Source organism: Salmo salar, chromosome 19 (genome assembly GCF_965601325.2).
Source record: "Salmo salar chromosome 19, fSalSal1, whole genome shotgun sequence".
Lineage (NCBI taxonomy): Eukaryota > Metazoa > Chordata > Actinopteri > Salmoniformes > Salmonidae > Salmo > Salmo salar.
In genome coordinates, this window is record NC_138309.1 from 43917501 (window position 1) to 43935955 (window position 18455).

The 18455-nt window shown below is 45.5% G+C and overlaps 1 protein-coding gene across 2 annotated transcripts in view; it reads right to left on the minus strand.

Moving 5' to 3' along the window:
* micu1 (mitochondrial calcium uptake 1) overlaps positions 1-18455 on the minus strand; it is a 102284-nt gene that overhangs the window by 37843 nt on the left and 45986 nt on the right. For both annotated transcript variants that reach the window (XM_082965741.1, XM_014157977.3), the window contains exon 6: positions 4905-5019. In XM_082965741.1, the coding sequence (XP_082821867.1) occupies positions 4905-5019 (115 nt within the window). The remainder of the gene's footprint in view (positions 1-4904; positions 5020-18455) is intronic.

Sequence of the window (18455 nt, forward strand, 5' to 3'; positions counted from 1 at the left end):
ACTTGGTGGCAAAACCCTTATTGGCAATCACAGAAGTCAGACGTTTCTTGTAGTTGGCCACCAGGTTTGCACACATCTCAGGAGGGATTTTGACCCACTCCTCTTTGCAGATCTTCTCCAAGTCATTAACCTGTTGGGGCTAGGGGGCAGTATTTTCACGGCTGGATAAAAAAACGTACCCGATTTAATCTGGTTACTAATCCTACCCAGTAACTAGAATATGCATATACTTATTATATATGGATAGAAAACACCCTAAAGTTTCTAAAACTGTTTGAATGGTGTCTGTGAGTATAACAGAACTCATTTGGCAGGCAAAACCCTGAGACATTTTCTGACAGGAAGTGGATACCTGATGTGTTGAATTACCTTTAAGCCTATGCCATTGAAACACACAGGGGTTGATTAATGTTTTGGCACTTCCTATTGCTTCCACTAGATGTCACCAGCCTTTACAAAGTGTTTTGAGTCTTTTACTGTGAGATCTGACCGAACAAGAGCCATGGAACGGTGATGGCCGATTAGACTCTGGCGCGCGAGTTCATGTTGGGTACCCTCGTTCCAATACGTTATAAAAGAGAATGCATTCGTCCACCTTGAATATTATTCATGTTCTGGTTAAAAAATGCACTAATGATTTATGCTATACAACGTTTGACATGTTTGAACGAACGTAAATATATTTTTTCCCCTCGTTCATGACGAGAAGTCCGGCTGGCTTAGATCATGTGCTAACAACACGGAGCTTTTTGGATATAAATGAGCTTTTTTGAACAAAACTACATTCGTTATGGACCTGGGATTCCTGGAAGTGACAACTGATGAAGAGAATCAAAGGTAATGGATTATTTACATAGTATTTTCGATTTTAGATCTCTCCAACATGGCCGTTTGTCTGTATAGCAAAGCATATTTTTCTGGGCGCAGTGCTCAGATTATTGCAAAGTGTGATTTCCCAGTAAGGTTATTTTTAAATCTGGCAAGTTGATTGCGTTCAAGAGATGTAAATCTATAATTCTTTAAATGACAATATAATATTTTACCAATGTTTTCTAATTTTAATTATTTAATTTGTGGTGCTGACTTGAATGCCGGTTATTGGAGGGAAACGATTTCCTCAACATCAATGCCATAGTAAAACGCTGTTTTTGGATATAAATATGAACTTGATAGAACTAAAAATGCATGCATTGTCTAACATAATGTCCTAGGAGTGTCATCCGATGGAGATTGTAAAAGGTTAGTGCATCATTTTAGCTGGTTTTATGGTTTTGGTGACCCTGTCTTTGAATTGACAAAACATTACACACAGCTATTGTCAATGTACTCTCCTAACATAATCTAACTTTATGCTTTCGCCGTAAAACCTTTTTGAAATCGGACAACGTGGTTAGATTAAGGAGATGTTTATCTTTCAAAGGGTGTAAGATAGTTGTATGTTTGAAAAATTTGAATTTTTACATTTATTTGGTTTCAAATTTGCCGCTCTTGAAATGCACCTGCTGTTGATGGAGTGCACCACGGGTGGCACGCTAGCGTCCCACATAGCCCCAAGAAGTTAAGGTTTCGAGACTGACGTTTGGCAATTCGAACCTTCAGCTCCCTCCACAGATTTTCTATGGGATTAAGGTCTGAAGACTGGCTAGGCCACTCCAGGACCTTAATGTGCTTCTTCTTGAGCCACTCCTTTGTTGCCTTGGCCGTGTGTTTTGGGTCATTGTCATGCTGGAATACCCATCCACGACCCATTTTCAATGCCCTGGCTGAGGGAAGGAGGTTCTCACCCAAGATTTGACGGTACATGGCCCCATCCATCGTCCCTTTGATGCGGTGAAGTTGTCCTGTCCCCTTAGCAGAAAAACACCCCCAAAGCATAATGTTTCCACCTCCATGTTTGACAGCGGGGATGGTGTTCTTGGGGTCATAGGCAGCTGTCATGACATTGCCCTCTTTGGGTTTTCTATGCACCATCCCCCTATCTCCCCCTTCCCAGGCTCTGGGAGAGCGGTCGTAAATTCCTAAGAAAATGTCCCGCCTCATGGCCGCAGTATAAAGAGAGAGTGGGTTTCATAGAAATAACCCAGGAATTCTTCCACCTCACAAGACTGGAGAACCGAACGACATTTATGTTCTGGAGAAGTTATAAAAGATCTGTGAGGAATCCAGCTACGAACTAGTCCGTTTGGTACAATTTCGTGAAACTCATGAGACATATTACCATAATCATGTTTATACAATAGCCTCAGCTATGAGACTTAAATCTAAATGGTTGTATAAAACGAATGAATAAAGATGGAACTTTGTGAAATTGTGTAATGTGATTTTGGACTGTTTAAATCAAGGAAACTCCAATTCCCTTTGTAGTCTTAACTAAGTCCTTGGCACGCCCCCAGGGACACAGACAGGACCAGGCATCATGAGACAGCCTTTTTCTGTATTCCGAATATTACCCCCACCCAGGGTTTCTATCACCAGACCGAGCTGACCTCCATCACGAGTTGGCTGAAGGTTTGACCATGCATTCCTCGTTCTGAACTTTAACCATACCACGTGGTTAAACTCTTAGACTATTGATATCGACAGAATAATAAGTCTTTGATATTAATTACTAGTCTGCAGCTAGGAATTCAGTATCATTGAACGCGAAGACCGACAACCGCCGAAAACATCTATTCTATAACGATATGAATGAATGTCACTCTGAACTATCCATCCTAACCGAGAGAGAGACACAGAGAGAGACAGAGAGAGCGGAAAACTTTCCAACAGAAACAAACTTTTCAACAAAGATCCTGACAACACACTGAGCGTAAATATATATATATATATCAATTATTCCTGAATGAGTGAGCGTTCATGTGCAAAGGATTAGCATTTCAATTGTAATATTTATCAACTATGTAGTGTCTTCTCCGCTGACCCCACCCCCCTTTTGTCTAACAAGCCGCTAGCCCACTAGGGCACATTCTACTATCATTTCCTTATAACCATATCTGTTTGTTATGCATTTCTGTGAATTACTTATTTAGTCAATAAATGATTTTAAGACAATTGATGTATGGATGACTCATAGTGAAGACTGGGTTCGTGCAGATAACCAACAATTTACGATGTTTGGAATGAGACTGATGAGGTAAAGAACATCATTAATCAGAGGACTCATAGATCAGATATTATAATATCTGAAAGTAATATTAGGAAAATTATAACTTTGTAATCTGAATATTTTCCTTGGTGCCCCAACCTAGTTAATTACAGTTACGCGATTAATCAGTTTAATCGCGTAATAATAATTACAGAGAGTTATTTGATAAACATGTCTCAGTTTAATGATGCCAAAGACACGACACAGCATTCCTCCTCCTCCAAACACGGCAAGTTGAGTTGATGCCAAAGAGCTCCATTTTGGTCTCATCTGACCACAACACTTTCACCCAGTTGTCCTCTGAATCATTCAGATGTTCATTGGCAACCTTCAGACGGGCATGTATATGTGCTTTCTTGAGCAGGGGGACCTTGCGGGCGCTGCAGGATTTCAGTCCTTCACGGCGTAAGTTGTGTTACCAATTGTTTTCTTGGTGACTATGGTCCCAGCTGCCTTGAGATCATTGACAAGATCCTCCCGTGTAGTTCTGGGCTGATTCCTCACCGTTCTCATGATCATTGCAACTCCACGAGGTGAGATCTTGCATGGAGCCCCAGGCCGAGAGATATTGACAGTTCTTTTGTGTTTCTTCCATTTGCGAATAATCGCACCAACTGTTGTCACCTTCTCACCAAGCTGCTTGGCGATGGTCTTGTAGCCCATTCCAGCCTTGTGTAGGTCTACAATCTTGTCCCTGACATCCTTGGAGAGCTCTGTGGTCTTGGCCATGGTGGAGAGTTTGGAATCTGATTGATTGCTTCTGGCTCCCAGGTGTCTTTTATACAGGTAACAAGCTGAGATTAGGAGCACTCCCTTTAAGAGTGAGCTCCTAATCTCAGCTCGTTACCTGTATAAAAGACACCTGGGAGCCAGAAATCTTTCTGATTGAGAGGGGGTCAAATACTTATTTCCCTCATTAAAATGCAAATCAATTTATAACATTTGACATGCGTTTTTCTGGATTTTTTTGTTGTTATTCTGTCTCTCACTGTTCAAATAAACCTACTATTAAAATTAGACCGATTATTTCTTTGTCAGTGTGCAAACGTACAAAATCCGCAGGGGATCAAATACTTTTTCCAAATCACTATCTAATCAAGATACATTACGGTTTTCTTTTTGAGATGTTTAACAAAACGTTAGAATTGTTATTCCACTTTGACAGAGTATTTTGTTTAGATCGTTGACCAACAAAATTACAATTTAACCTATTTTAATCTACTTTGTAACAACAAAATGTGGAACAAGTCCAGGGGTGTGAATACATATTTTTCTCCCCAATTTCAATCTCGTCTCATCTCTGCCCGCTTAACCTGGAAGCCAGTTGCACCAATGTGTCGGAGTTCAACTGACGACGGTGTCAGCCTGCAGGCGCCCGGCTCACCACAAGGAGTCGCTAGAGTGTGATGAGGCAATTAAAGCCCCCCCTAACCTGGACGATGCTGGTACGATTGTTTGCCGCCCTATGGGACTCCCCGTCACGGCCGGTTGTGACACAGCCTGGGATTGAACCCAGGTCTGTAGTGACGCCTCACTGCGGTGCCTTAGACCGCGGTGTCACTCGGGAGGCCGGGTGTGAATACTTCTGAAGGCACTGTAACATCTGGGTTCAGGCCTTCACTACACAGATCAACATGGGTTACTGGGTTCAGTAGTATGTGTGTGAATTGAACCCACAACCTTGGTGTCACCACTCTACTTGTCGGTCTGTCTGTGCGAGTCAGTTACAAAGCGAGGCCTGTGTGTGTATGGGACTTACTAGAGAGCACGGTAGTGAGGAAGATGTAATCAGAGAAGGAGATGAGACCACACTCCCCCAGCGTAAAGAAGATACTGTCCTCATCTGCAAACTTCTCCCTCTCCTGGGAAATCTTCTACTCAGGAAAAGAAAAAAAGAGAGAGAGAGGGGTAGAGAGAGAGACACACTAGTTACAGCCAGTGTGAGCAAGGGGAACCTCCCAGGTTTGGGTTGCAGTACACCACTACTATCAAGACTGAGAGGATCCTCACTGTGTGTGACGTGATGGAGATCCCCTTCAAATCACACAAACACACTAATACACAGTAGTGATTAGCACATATGCTAACACAATGCTAATACACAGTAGGGATTAGAACATATGCTAACACAATGCTAACGACACAGTGAAAACAACCATGCAAGTGCTACATACATGTCACACATCCAGGCAGAGGGAGCAGTGAGGAATCAAAGTTAGTCAGCACAGTACAACACAATATAAACTGATCCTAAACAGTAGTATAATAACTCAGACATCAAATAGAGAAACAAGGTCTCTCTCTCTCTCACCTCAACAAGTGTCCTATTATACACGGAGTGGACAAGACATTAGGAACTCTTTCAATGACCGACTGACCAGGTGAACGCTATGATCCCTTATTGATGTCACTTGTTAATTCCACTTCAAATCAGTGTAGATGAAGGGGAGGAGACAGGTTAAAGAAGGATTTTTAAGCCTTAAGACATGGGTTGTGTATGTGCCATTCAGAGGGTGAATGGGCAAGACGAAAGATTTAAGTGCCTTTGAACAAGGTATGGTAGTAGGTGCCAGGCACACTGGTTTGAGTGTGCTAAGAACTGCAACTCTGCTGGGTTTTTCACGCTGAACAGTTTCCTGTGTTTATCAAGAATGGTCCACCACCCAAAAGACATCCAGCCAACTTCACACAACCGTGAGAACCATTGGAATCAACATGGGGGCCAGTATCCCTGTGGAACGCTTTCAACACCTTGTAGAGTCCATGTCCTGACCTAGTGAGGCTGTTCTGAGGGCAAAAAGGGGGTGCAACTACATTTTTGGAAGGTGTTCCTTATGTTTTGTACACTCAGCATATACACACACACACACACAACACAAGGTATTCACACTGACTCACACAAGTGGGAGAATCTCAGATTAAGCCTAGTTCTAAACTAATAAAGGTAATTAGAATGGATATTCTCCACCGAACATGTTTGATCTAGGCTTTATCTGGGTCCGGTTATTCAGACCATAGACTCTCACACAGACAGAGGAAAACTACAGACAGAAGAAAAGGACATTAATAAAGTGATAATAAAACAGTGATGTTGTAACATGCAGAAACAGCACAGTGGGAGATACAGTGAGAGTCCATTACAGTACAGAGATCACAGTGGGTGAGTGGAAGGTGGTTGAATTAAACACGGATCCCAGTGAGAGAGAACAAGTACAGTGTGTCACCAGACTACTCTATATAGAGCATGCAGAAGTCTGGGTCAGGTCAAGGCCTGGCTGAGACCAGACCAACCAACAGGAGTTACCTCCGTCTGATAGAAGAGTCCAGAAGATAGAGAGAGGAAAGAGAGAGGAAAGAGGGAGAGCGAGAGAGGAACGAGGGAGAGAGGGAGAGAAAAGAGGGAGAGAGAAAAGAGGGAGGAGAGAGAAAAGAGGGAGAGAGAAAAGAGGGAGAGAGAAAAGAGAGGGAGGACAAAGAGAGAGGACAAAGAGAGAGAAGGGGTTAAAACACTACATCCTGACTCTTCACAAGGGACACACCTAGCCTCTAATATAAAGTCAAACATAGAAACATTAAGTACATAGTGCCTTTACCCAAACAGACCTAGGCTGTCCCAAATAGCACCCTTTTCCCTATACCCTATATATGGGCCCCCATAACTATGAAGGGAATAGGGGGCCAGTTGGGACACTGGCCAGGAACACTACACCCAATAAGCAGAGTCATCTGGACTCATAATAGTAGTTCTGTCCCAAATGGAACTTTTATTCCCTTTATTTAGTCCACTCCTTTTGACCACGGTCTATATATTATATAATGTGTCACGGGTGTAAATATAGCAAATCTGGTTTCCATCATTACATACATTATTGATGTTTTACACATTTATAAAAAGGGAAGGAGTGGGTGAGAGAGAGAAGAGGAGGACGGCAGAGAGAGGAAGAGAAGCGAGAGAGGAATATTTTATATCCAGCGCTACGGCTGAAATGGAGAGAGAACCCAAGGAGAGGAGGGGTGAGAGAGGGAGACAGAGACAGGAAAGCCAGCTGGTGATTGTGTAAGGTGTCTGTCTGATGTCTGCAGGTGTGGTACCACTGTGGATGAGTGCATAGTGGGGGCTTTGACTTGTGTTTGGGTTGAATGGTACCAGTTGACAGATTGGACATGTGGGCCCTAGGCAAATAACCTGTGCTCACACACACACTAATGTAGAGTACAGTACAATAAAGTACATTATGATAAAGTACAGTACACTAAAGTACAGTATAATAGAGTACAGGACACTATAGTAGTGCACATCAAGGTAAAGCGCAGTACAATAAAATAAAGCACAGTAGAGTACAGTACAATAATTTACAGTACAATATAGTAAAATAAACTAGTGTACAGTACAAATAAAGTAGAATACAATTCTACTCATCTCCCTCCCCGGAGACTTTACTCAGTCTCTCTCTATCCTTCCATCTCCCTTAAAATCGCTCTCTGTCAGATGACGGACTTGATGTGCCGTGAACCACAGGGCCCCCGTAAACCACAGGGCCCCCGTAAACCACAGGGCCCCCGTAAACCACAGGGCCCCCGTAAACCACAGGGCCCCTGGTGGAACATAGTGCACTATATAAAGAATTGCAGTCCACTTGGGACTCCTCTCTGTGTCTTTGATAAAAACGGGCTCGTCTGAATTTTTGTAATAATATGAAGTGTAATCTGTGTTGATTTAGGCTCAGCTGAATGTGCTTGTGAGACAGTTTTTCCCCAGCTAAACCAGAAACATCTTGGATAAACTCTAGAGGTTGTATTTCTATAAAAACACTGAGACGGTCCTAGTTAATAACATCCTGCTCCCGGAGCTCTAGCCTGCATCACCAATGGAACCCTAGTCCCTATATAGTGCACTACTTTAGATCAGGGCCTATAGGTCTCCCATTTGAGAAACAACCAGTATGTTAAAATGGAGTGTAATCCTAATTGCTGCAGTGCTGGAGTTAATTAAGTAAGTACTGCCTCCCCTGTGTGTGTGTGTGTGTGTCTGTCAGTCTCTGTCACGCTATGCAAGAGGCCCTGCAGGCTCTAGTCAACTGCACTGTGTGATTACTCCTCCAGCACTCTGTGTGTGTGTGTGTGTGCGCGAGCGAGTGAGAGAGAGCGCTTGGGCCAGGGTAGGCTAGGCCACAGGGAGACCGAGAGACCGAGAGAGAGAGACAACTCTGTGGGTTAGGGTAAAAGCCTGGACAGACGATTTTACACCAACATATGAGATGATCCCAAGCAGTCCAGCCAGGCAAGCAGTCCAGCCAGGCAAGCAGTCCAGCCAGGCTAGCAGTCCAGCCAGGCAAGCAGTCCAGCCAGGCAAGCAGTCCAGCCAGGCAAGCAGTCCAGCCAGGCAAGCAGTCCAGCCAGGCAAGCAGTCCAGCCAGGCAAGCAGTCCAGCCAGGCTAGCAGTCCAGCCAGGCTAGCAGTCCAGCCAGGCTAGCAGTCCAGCCAGGCTAGCAGTCCAGCCAGGCTAGCAGTCCAGCCAGGCTAGCAGTCCAGCTGAAGTCAACTACTAGCCCAACACTCCAGTGAACTCTCACTAGACTTGAAAAGAGCCAGATGCGTGCATGCATAAATCTAAATATCTCAACTTATTTCATTTGAGTGGCTTTCCAGGGAACCCAACTAGGCCAAAACTCAACTGAACTCCCAGAGTCTAACTAACAAAGGCTTGAGCCACAGTCACTGGACTGAACTCCCAGAGTCTAACAACAAAGGCTTGAGTCACAGTCACTGGACTGAATGAGCACAATAGAGCCAGAGGGTTGCATGCAGAAAGACTCAATCTCTCAACTCAGTTCACTTGGCTGCAAGTTAAATGTAGTGCTGCTGCTTTGGGAAATATCCAGTTCAAAAGAAAGGCTATTAAAAGTGGGGGTTGTGTGTAGTCTATTCCCTGATCCCAGATCTGTCTGTGCAGTACATAGATAAATAGATAGATATACATACTATATGTATCCTGGTCCTAGCTGGATACTTCAGGTGCTTTATAAAAACACTCAGTTTGAAGTTAAGCTTCCAATCAACAACGACGTGCTTTGTCAGAGAAGCATCCCCTGTCCCCAACGTGAGCTCAAAGCAGACATGTAAAAAAAAACAGGGGGTTGTTTGAAATCAGATTGAATCTAGTCTGAAAATAGTTGATCCCCTGTCAGTGTCAACCCACAAGGTTAGCTCCTGTCAATATCAACAGACACTGCTAGGCACCAGGGGGCGCCGCGCCGTTCAGCTATTCTCATCAACGCTTCGCCATCACTTCCAAACACAGCTGGTTAAGCCACTTACAGAGCTACATCAGAGAAGAACCTTTGTTCGTTTAGGATGCTGAGTTTGTGGGGCCTGGTTCTGGGGTGAGGCCCGGGGACCCGTGGCGGTTTGGGCCTGGTTCTGGGGTGAGGCCCGGGCACCCGTGGCGGTTTGGGCCTGGTCCTCTTTAACAGCAGTGATAGATGATCATCATTAATGTATATTACTATCTGCCCTGTACACCACCACACGCGAGAAAGAGAGAGAAAAGATACCTTTGTGTATATAGTGTATGTGGACACCCCTTCAAATTAGTGGATTCGTCTATTTCAGCCACACCCGTTGCTGACAGGTGTATAAAATTGAGCACACAGCCATGCGATCTCCATAGACAAACACTGGCAGTAGAAGGGCCTTAATGAAGAGCACAGTGACTTTCACAGGATGCCACCTTTCCAACAAGTCAGTTCAGCCCTGCTAGAGCTGCCCCGGTCAACTGTAAGTGCTGTTATTTTACCTTTATTTAACTAGGCAAGTCAGTTAAGAACACATTTTTATTTACAATGACGGCCTAAGAACAGTGGGTTAACTGCCTTGTTCAGGTGCAGAACGACAGATGTACCTTGTCAGCTCGGGGATTCGAACTTGAAACCTTTCGGTTGCTAGTCCAACGCTCTAACCACTAGGCTACGCTGCCGCCTGTTATAGTGAAGTGGAAACGTCTAGGAGCAACAACAGCTCAGCCGGGAAGTGGTAGGCCACACAAGCTCACAGAACGGGACCGCCAAGTGCTGAAGCGTGTAAAAACCGTCTGTCCTCGGTTGCAACACTCACTAATCGAGTTCCAAACTGCCTCTGGAAGCAACGTCAGCACAATAACTTTGTCTAGATTGTCATGAAGTGTGTTTCCATTACCGAGCAGCCACACACAAGCCTAAGATTGCCAAGCATCGGCTAGAGTGGTGTAAAGCTCGCCGCCATTGGAAACCCGTAATCTGGGTTTGGCGGATTACCAGGAGAACGCTACCTGCCTCAAAGCACAGTGTCAACTGTAAAGTTTGGTGGAGGAGGCCCCTTAGTTCCAATGAAGGGAAATCTTAACACTACAGCATACAATGACAGTTTTGGGGAAGGCCCTTTCCTGTTACAGCATGACAATGCACAAAGTAAGGTCCATACAGAAATGGTTTGTTGAGATTGGTGTGGAAGAACTTGACCAGCCTGCACAGAGCTCTGACCTCAACCACATCCAAATCCTTTGGGATGAATTGGAACTGTGAGCCAGGCCTAATCGCCCAACATCAGTGCCCAACCTTACTAATGCTCGTGGCTGAATTGAAGCAAGCCTTCCCAGAAGAGTGGAAGCTGTTATAGCAGCAAAGGGGGGGGGGGGGGGGGGGGGGAACCAACTACATATTAATGCCCATGATAGTGAAATGAGATGTTCGACGAGCAGGTGTCCACATACATTTGGTCATGTAGTGTACGCACTGTTGCATGCGTGAGAGAGAGTGAGAGACCGAGAGAGAGAAAAGTCTCAGATATGGAAATCTGCCCTGTCTGTCTGTGTGGGCTGGTTCACTGTGCTATGGGGTCATGTGAGGCAGCTATGGGATAAGAGACACTTAAGAGAGGTGAAATAAACAGAGAATTTAAAAGTGACCTGCTTGGCTGATTGAAGGGAGGCCCAGGGAGAGAAAGCCAATCACAAGCTGCTAGTTCTGACATCACAGATTTAAATTGACCTCATTGGCTGATTGTCACAAGCTTCTAGTTCTGATATTACAGAATTCTAGTTCTGATATTACAGAGACCTACAGTGCATTCGGAAGGTATTCAGACCCCTTGACTTTTTCCAAATGTTGTTACCTTACAACCTTATTCTAAAATGGATTAAATCTACACACAATACCCCATAAAGACAAATCAAAAACACTTTTAAAAAAAAATTCTTCTCTGCAGATCGTCTCAATATCTGTCAGGTTGGATGGGGAGCGTCGCTACACAGCTATTTTCAGGTCTCTCCAGAACTGTTTGATTGGGTTCAAGTCCGGGCTCTGGCTGGGCCACTCAAGGACATTCGGAGACTTGTCCCGAAGCCACTCCTGCGTTGTCTTAGCTGTGTGCTTAGGGTCATTGTCCTGTTGGAAGGTGAACCAGCGCCCCAGTCAGAGGTCCTGAGTGCTCTGGAGCAGGTTTTCTTCAAGGATCTCTGTACTTTGCGCTGTTGATCGTTCCCTCGATCCTGACTAGTCTCCCAGTCCCTGCCTCTGAAAAACATCCTCACAGCATGATGCTGCCACCACCATGCTTCACTGTAGGGATGGTGCCAGGTTTCCTCCAGATGTGACGCTTGGCATCCAGGCCAAAGAGTTCAATCTTGGTTTCATTAGACCAGAGAATCTTGTTTCTCATGGTCTGAGAGTCTTTAGGTGCCCTTTTGGTAAACTCCAAGTGGTCTGTCATGTGCCTTTTACTGAGGAGTGGCTTCCGTCTGGCCACTCTACCATAAAGGCCTGATTGGTGGAGTGCTGCAGAGATGGTTGTCCTTCTGGAAGATTCTCCCATGTCCACAGAGGAACTCTGACATGCACTGTCAACTGTGGGAGCTCATATAGACACGTGTGCATTTCCAAATCATGTCCAATCAATTTAATTGACCACAGGTGGACTCCAATCAAGTTGTAGAAACATCAAGGATGATCAATGGAAATAGGATGCACCTGAGCTCAATTTAGAGTCTCATAGCAAATGGTCTGAACTCTTATGTAAATAAGGTCTTTGTTTTAAATTTTTCATTATGGGGCATTATGATGTCATTATGGGGCATTGTGTGTAGATTAATGAGGATTTTTATTTATTTAATCCATTTTAGAATAAGGCTGTAACGTAACAAAATGTGGAAAAAGGGAAGGGGTCTGAATACTTTCCGAAGGCACCGTATATGGCTCTCTGGATCAATACAGTTACAGATCATCGTAGAAACACCAAAGTAAACCCTTTTTTGGGGGGGGGGAGAGACAAGTACAGATATTTTTTTAAATGATTAGATAGTACTCTACTGAACACCAGCCAGGTCTCCAGAGGATTGACTAGCAGAGCAGGTGTGCTGCTAATAACTTCTAGATAGAAATATTCAGAGAGAGAGCGAAGGCAACCACATGTAAAGGTGAATGAATCTCAGAGAAATGGTGTGTGTTGCTACTGACGTTCAATTAACAATTATGGTCACTAAGGATCAACAGCTGTCCTTGAGTAGATAGCCAGGTGTGCAGTCAAATCACACCAGCCCAACCTCTGTGTGTGTGTGTGTGTGTGTGTGTGTGTGTGTGTGTGTGTGTGTGTGTGAACAACACAGTCAGAGCTAGTGAGGGAGAGAGCGAGAGTAAGACACAGCATGGGGAGGAGGGAGGAAGGCTGGTACACACAGCTGTCCTTGGAAAGTTTGTTCCTGCCGCTGAAACAGAATAAAAGTCAGTAGCTATAACAACAAGAACTTGTGTGAAGACAAGACAACAGGCATGTTTGTTTCCATGGCAGCAGCCCCCGTCAGCATTCCTTTGTCAGTGACAGGCGTCGCAACCAGTCACATGACACATAGTGGTTGCCGTGGCATCACAGAGCGATAAAGGCCACAGGTGCTGGGATTCTATCAATAGAATCATTCTAGTGCTGGGATTCTATCAATAGAAGAAAGGGGTTTCAATGGGCCAAAGACATAGAATGAGTAGAATGTTCTATCCATTCTAATTCTATGTTCTGGGCTCTGTTCCAAGGCTGGAAAAATGCCCCCTTCCTTCTTTCTTGAGGTATCATTGATCGAACACTAGTGGCTTGGTGAAAGCACGAAGTAGCTTTGGATTTAAAAGCACAAGTGTACACTTTCAAAAGAACGTTGGAGAATTGGGATGCAACCATAATCACTGACCTAACACTAGAGGGTTGTTGAAAGCAAGATTCTAAAGTAGCTTTGTTTCGCCAACCCAGTAAAAGTATTGGACCAGGACCATAAGAAGCTATCCAGCAAATGGAGAGATGATTCATTTCCTGGGTTTAGATCACCCTGTGGTGCCACCATGCTGGCTGCAGAGAGGGGGAGCTATAACCTGCAGACCCGTGCCGCTCTACATACAGTACGGTCTCCTCTTCAGACACAGGCAAGGAGCAGAGCATGCTGGGAAAGAGCTACAGCAGCGCCAAAGCATTGGACAAGGCTGGAGAGAGCGAGAGAGGGTGACAGAAGAGAAAGATGGAAGCATAGAAGCGGGGGTGAAGGGAGAGAGTGAAAGAGAGTAAAGGGAGAGAGAAAGAGAGAGTAAAGGGAGGGAGAGATATAACACAGGGGAACAGGATGTTGTCATTCAGCACTAACAGAGTAGAAGTTTCTTATTGCATCTCAGCTTGGCAAGTGTTGAAGTTTGTCTTCAAGTACTTTGTTGTGACACACTCAAATTAGCATATGGTCCTGTGTGGTTGATCACACACACACACACACACACACACACACACACACACACACGGGTGTAGCAGATGATGTAATCCGTGCCCTGGCGCCAGTCTACCCTGACCCATATTGTTTCATACTCCCTGAAAAGGTCTACACGCAGAACAAAGAAGAGCAGAGGTCTCAGTCCTCCACTGGACAGGGCTGTGAGTACTGTCTCACTAGCCTCCCTTCCTGCTAGGTCTCAGACCTCCACTGGACAGGGCTGTGAGTACTGTCTCACTAGCCTCCCTTCCTGCTAGGTCTCAGACCTCCACTGGACAGGGCTGTGAGTACTGTCTCACTACCCTCCCTTCCTGCTAGGTCTCAGACCTCCACTGGACAGGGCTGTGAGTACTGTCTCACTACCCTCCCTTCCTGCTAGGTCTCAGACCTCCACTGGACAGGGCTGTGAGTACTGTCTCACTACCCTCCCTTCCTGCTAGGTCTCAGACCTCCACTAGACAGGGCTGTGAGTACTGTCTCACTACCCTCCCTTCCTGCTAGGTATCAGACCTCCACTAGACAGTACTCACAGCCCTGTCTCACTACCCTCCCTTCCTGCTAGGTATCAGACCTCCACTGGACAGGGCTGTGAGTACTGTCTCACTACCCTCCCTTCCTGCTAGGTATCAGACCTCCACTAGACAGGGCTGTGAGTACTGTCTCACTACCCTCCCTTCCTGCTAGGTATCAGACCTCCACTGGACAGGGCTGTGAGTACTGTCTCACTACCCTCCCTTCCTGCTAGGTATCAGACAGCCTTGTTCCTGTTCACGCACCATATCTCTGGGTCTTGGTGTGTCTCACCGTGCTACAAGTTAAACAAGGCGCATCCCTGCTGTTTAAAGGTCACCTAGCAGGTATAACCTGTATCTAATCCTCTGGCCACAGGGAGGGTAGGTATAAACCCGCAGAGTAACAGGGAGGGTAGGTATAAACCCGCAGAGTAACAGGGAGGGTAGGTATAAACCCGCAGAGTAACAGGGAGGGTAGGTATAAACCCACAGAGTAACAGGGAGGGTAGGTATAAACCCACAGAGTAAGAAGGGAGGGTAGGTATAAACCCGCAGAGTAAGAAGGGAGGGTAGGTATAAACCCGCAGAGTAACAGGGAGGGTAGGTATAAACCCGCAGAGTAACAGGGAGGGTAGGTATAAACCCGCAGAGTAACAGGGAGGGTAGGTATAAACCCACAGAGTAACAGGGAGGGTAGGTATAAACCCGCAGAGTAACAGGGAGGGTAGGTATAAACCCGCAGAGTAACAGGGAGGGTAGGTATAAACCCGCAGAGTAACAGGGAGGGTAGGTATAAACCCGCAGAGTAACAGGGAGGGTAGGTATAAACCCGCAGAGTAACAGGGAGGGTAGGTATAAACCCACAGAGTAACAGGGAGGGTAGGTATAAACCCGCAGAGTAACAGGGAGGGTAGGTATAAACCCGCAGAGTAACAGGGAGGGTAGGTCGAAACCCGCAGAGTAACAGGGAGGGTAGGTATAAACCCGCAGAGTAACAGGGAGGGTAGGTATAAACCCGCAGAGTAACAGGGAGGGTAGGTATAAACCCGCAGAGTAACAGGGAGGGTAGGTATAAACCCGCAGAGTAACAGGGAGGGTAGGTATAAACCCACAGAGTAACAGGGAGGGTAGGTATAAACCCACAGAGTAACAGGGAGGGTAGGTATAAACCCGCAGAGTAACAGGGAGGGTAGGTATAAACCCGCAGAGTAACAGGGAGGGTAGGTATAAACCCGCAGAGTAACAGGGAGGGTAGGTATAAACCCGCAGAGTAACAGGGAGGGTAGGTATAAACCCGCAGAGTAACAGGGAGGGTAGGTATAAACCCACAGAGTAACAGGGAGGGTAGGTATAAACCCACAGAGTAACAGGGAGGGTAGGTATAAACCCGCAGAGTAACAGGGAGGGTAGGTATAAACCCACAGAGTAACAGGGAGGGTAGGTATAAACCCGCAGAGTAACAGGGAGGGTAGGTATAAAACCCACAGAGTAACAGGGAGGGTAGGTATAAACCCGCAGAGTAACAGATAAAGACACTGAAGAGACAGGCAGCAGCCGATATAGATATATATGACTTGGTGTCTGTGTATGCACACAAGCACTCTCCGTCCTTCCCTGTTGTACTGGTGCAGAAGATAACCCACCAAGATGGCCCAGTATTTTATTTCCCAGTCCTTCCGTCTGTCTGTTTCTCTATATCTTAACCATACTAGGCCTACTTTCCGTTGATCACTAAACCCATTCCACTCCGACATCCACAGTGCCAAGAATCAGTTGTGGAGGGTTTTGGATTACCAATCCAATGATTCCTGATGGAAATGGATCCATGTTTAATGCACTACTTGGTGCTTGGCCAGTGTTCTATCCTGCTGGGGTGGTGGTGAGACCGTGCCCCAAATGGCACCCCATTCCCCAAATGGGCGCTGGGCAACAGTAGTGCACTTAAGAGGGAATAGGGTCCCTTTTGGGGACACAACCCGTGACTTTGGTTAAGCACTTTACACTCTGCTGAAGTTGAGATGCAATAAAACCAGAGAAACTTCTACAGTGTGTTTTTCCTCCCCACTGACAACTACACTACCGGTCAAAAGTTTTAGAACACCTACTCATTCAAGGGTTTTTCTTTATATTGTAGAATAATAGTGAAGACATCAAAACTATGAAATAACACATATGGAATCATGTAGTAACCCCCCAAAAAAGTGAAATAAATCAAAATATATTTTATATTTGAGATTCTTCAAAGTAGCCACCCTTTGCCTTCATGACAGCTTTGCACACTCTTGGCATTCTCTCAACCAGCTTAATGAGGTAGTCACCTGGAATGCATTTCAGTTAACAGGCGTGCCTTCATAAAAGTTCACTTGTGGAATTTCTTTCCTTCTTAATGCATTTGAGTCAATCAGTTGTGTTGTGACAAGGTAGGGGGGTATACAGTCCATCATTACTTTAAGACATGAAGGTCAGTCAATACAGAACATTTCAAGAACTTTTATTGTTTCTTCAAGTGCAGTCTCAAAATCCATCAAGCTCTATGATGAAACTGGCTCTCATGAGGACCGCCACAGGAATGAAAGACCCAGAGTTACCTCTGCTGCAGACGATAAGTTCATTAGAGTTGCCAGCCTCAGATTGCAGCCCAAATAAATGCTTCACAGAGTTCAAGTAACAGACATCAACTGTTCAGAGGAGGCTGCGTGAATTCAGGCCTTCATGGCCGAATTGCTGCAAAGAAACCACTACCAAAAGGACACCAATAAGAAGAAGAGACTTGCTTAGGCCAGGAAACGCAAGCAATGGACATTAGCGAACGGATGATCTCCACATGTGTATTTCCCACCGTGAAGCATGGAGGAGGTGGTGTGATGGTGCATTGCTGGTGACACTGTCTGATTTATTTAGAATTCGAGGCACACTTAACCAGCATGGCTACCACACTATTCTGCAGCGATACGCCATCCCATCTGGTTTGCGCTTAATGGGTCTATCGTTGGTTTTTCAACAGGACAATGACCCAACACACCTCCAGGCTGTGTAAGGGCTATTTGACAAAGATGGAGAGTGGTGGAGTGCTGGATCAGATGATCTGGCCTCCACAATCACCCGACCTCAACCCAATTGAGATAGTTTGGGACGAGTTGGACCGCAGAGTGAAGGAAAAGCAGCCAGCGCTCAGCATATGTGGGAACTGTCAAGACTGTTGGAAAAGCATTCCAGGTGAAGCTGGTTGAGAGAATGCCAAGAGTGTGCAAAGTCGTCAAGGTAAAGGGTGGCTACTTTGAATAATATCAAATATATTTTGATTTGTTCAACACCTTTTTGGTTACCACATGATTCCATATGTTAGTTCATAGTTTTAATGTCAACACTATTAATCTACAATGTAGAAAAGAGTAAAAAAATTAAGAAAAACCTTTGAATGAGTAGGTGTTCTAAATCTTTTGACTGGTACTGTATATATGGAAGATCTCCAGGGGAGAGGAAGGGGAGAGTGAAGTAGAGAGGTACAGAGAGAAGTAGAGGTGCAGAGAGAAGTAGAGGTACAGAGAGAGAGGTAGGAATTAGAAGGCGAGAGAGTTGGAGGTAGAGAGAGATGGATGAGTTGGAGGTAGAGAGTAGGAATTAGAAGGAGAGAGAGTTGGAGGTAGAGAGAGATGGATGAGTTGGAGGTAGAGAGTAGGAATTAGAAGGAGAGAGAGTTGGAGGGAGTTATAGGTAGAGAGTAGGAAGGTACAGTGAATAGAGTACACAGTTATCAGATCAGGCCTTGGTTCAAACACACACACATGCTGCTCGGGACACGCCCCATACCTGCCAGAAGTCCTGCAGAGAGGGAGGGGCGGATGGAGGGATGGAGGAGGGGAGAGGAGGGAGGGAGGGAGGGGCGGGACAGGAAGGGACAGTTTATGAATAGGTAGGTAGGGGATAAGGGGGGAGGGATGGTTGATCAAATGGGGGATTCATCAGGTGGAGGAGGAGGAGGAGGAGATGGAAGGGTTATTGGTTATATGGAGAAGACTGCCAGAGCAGA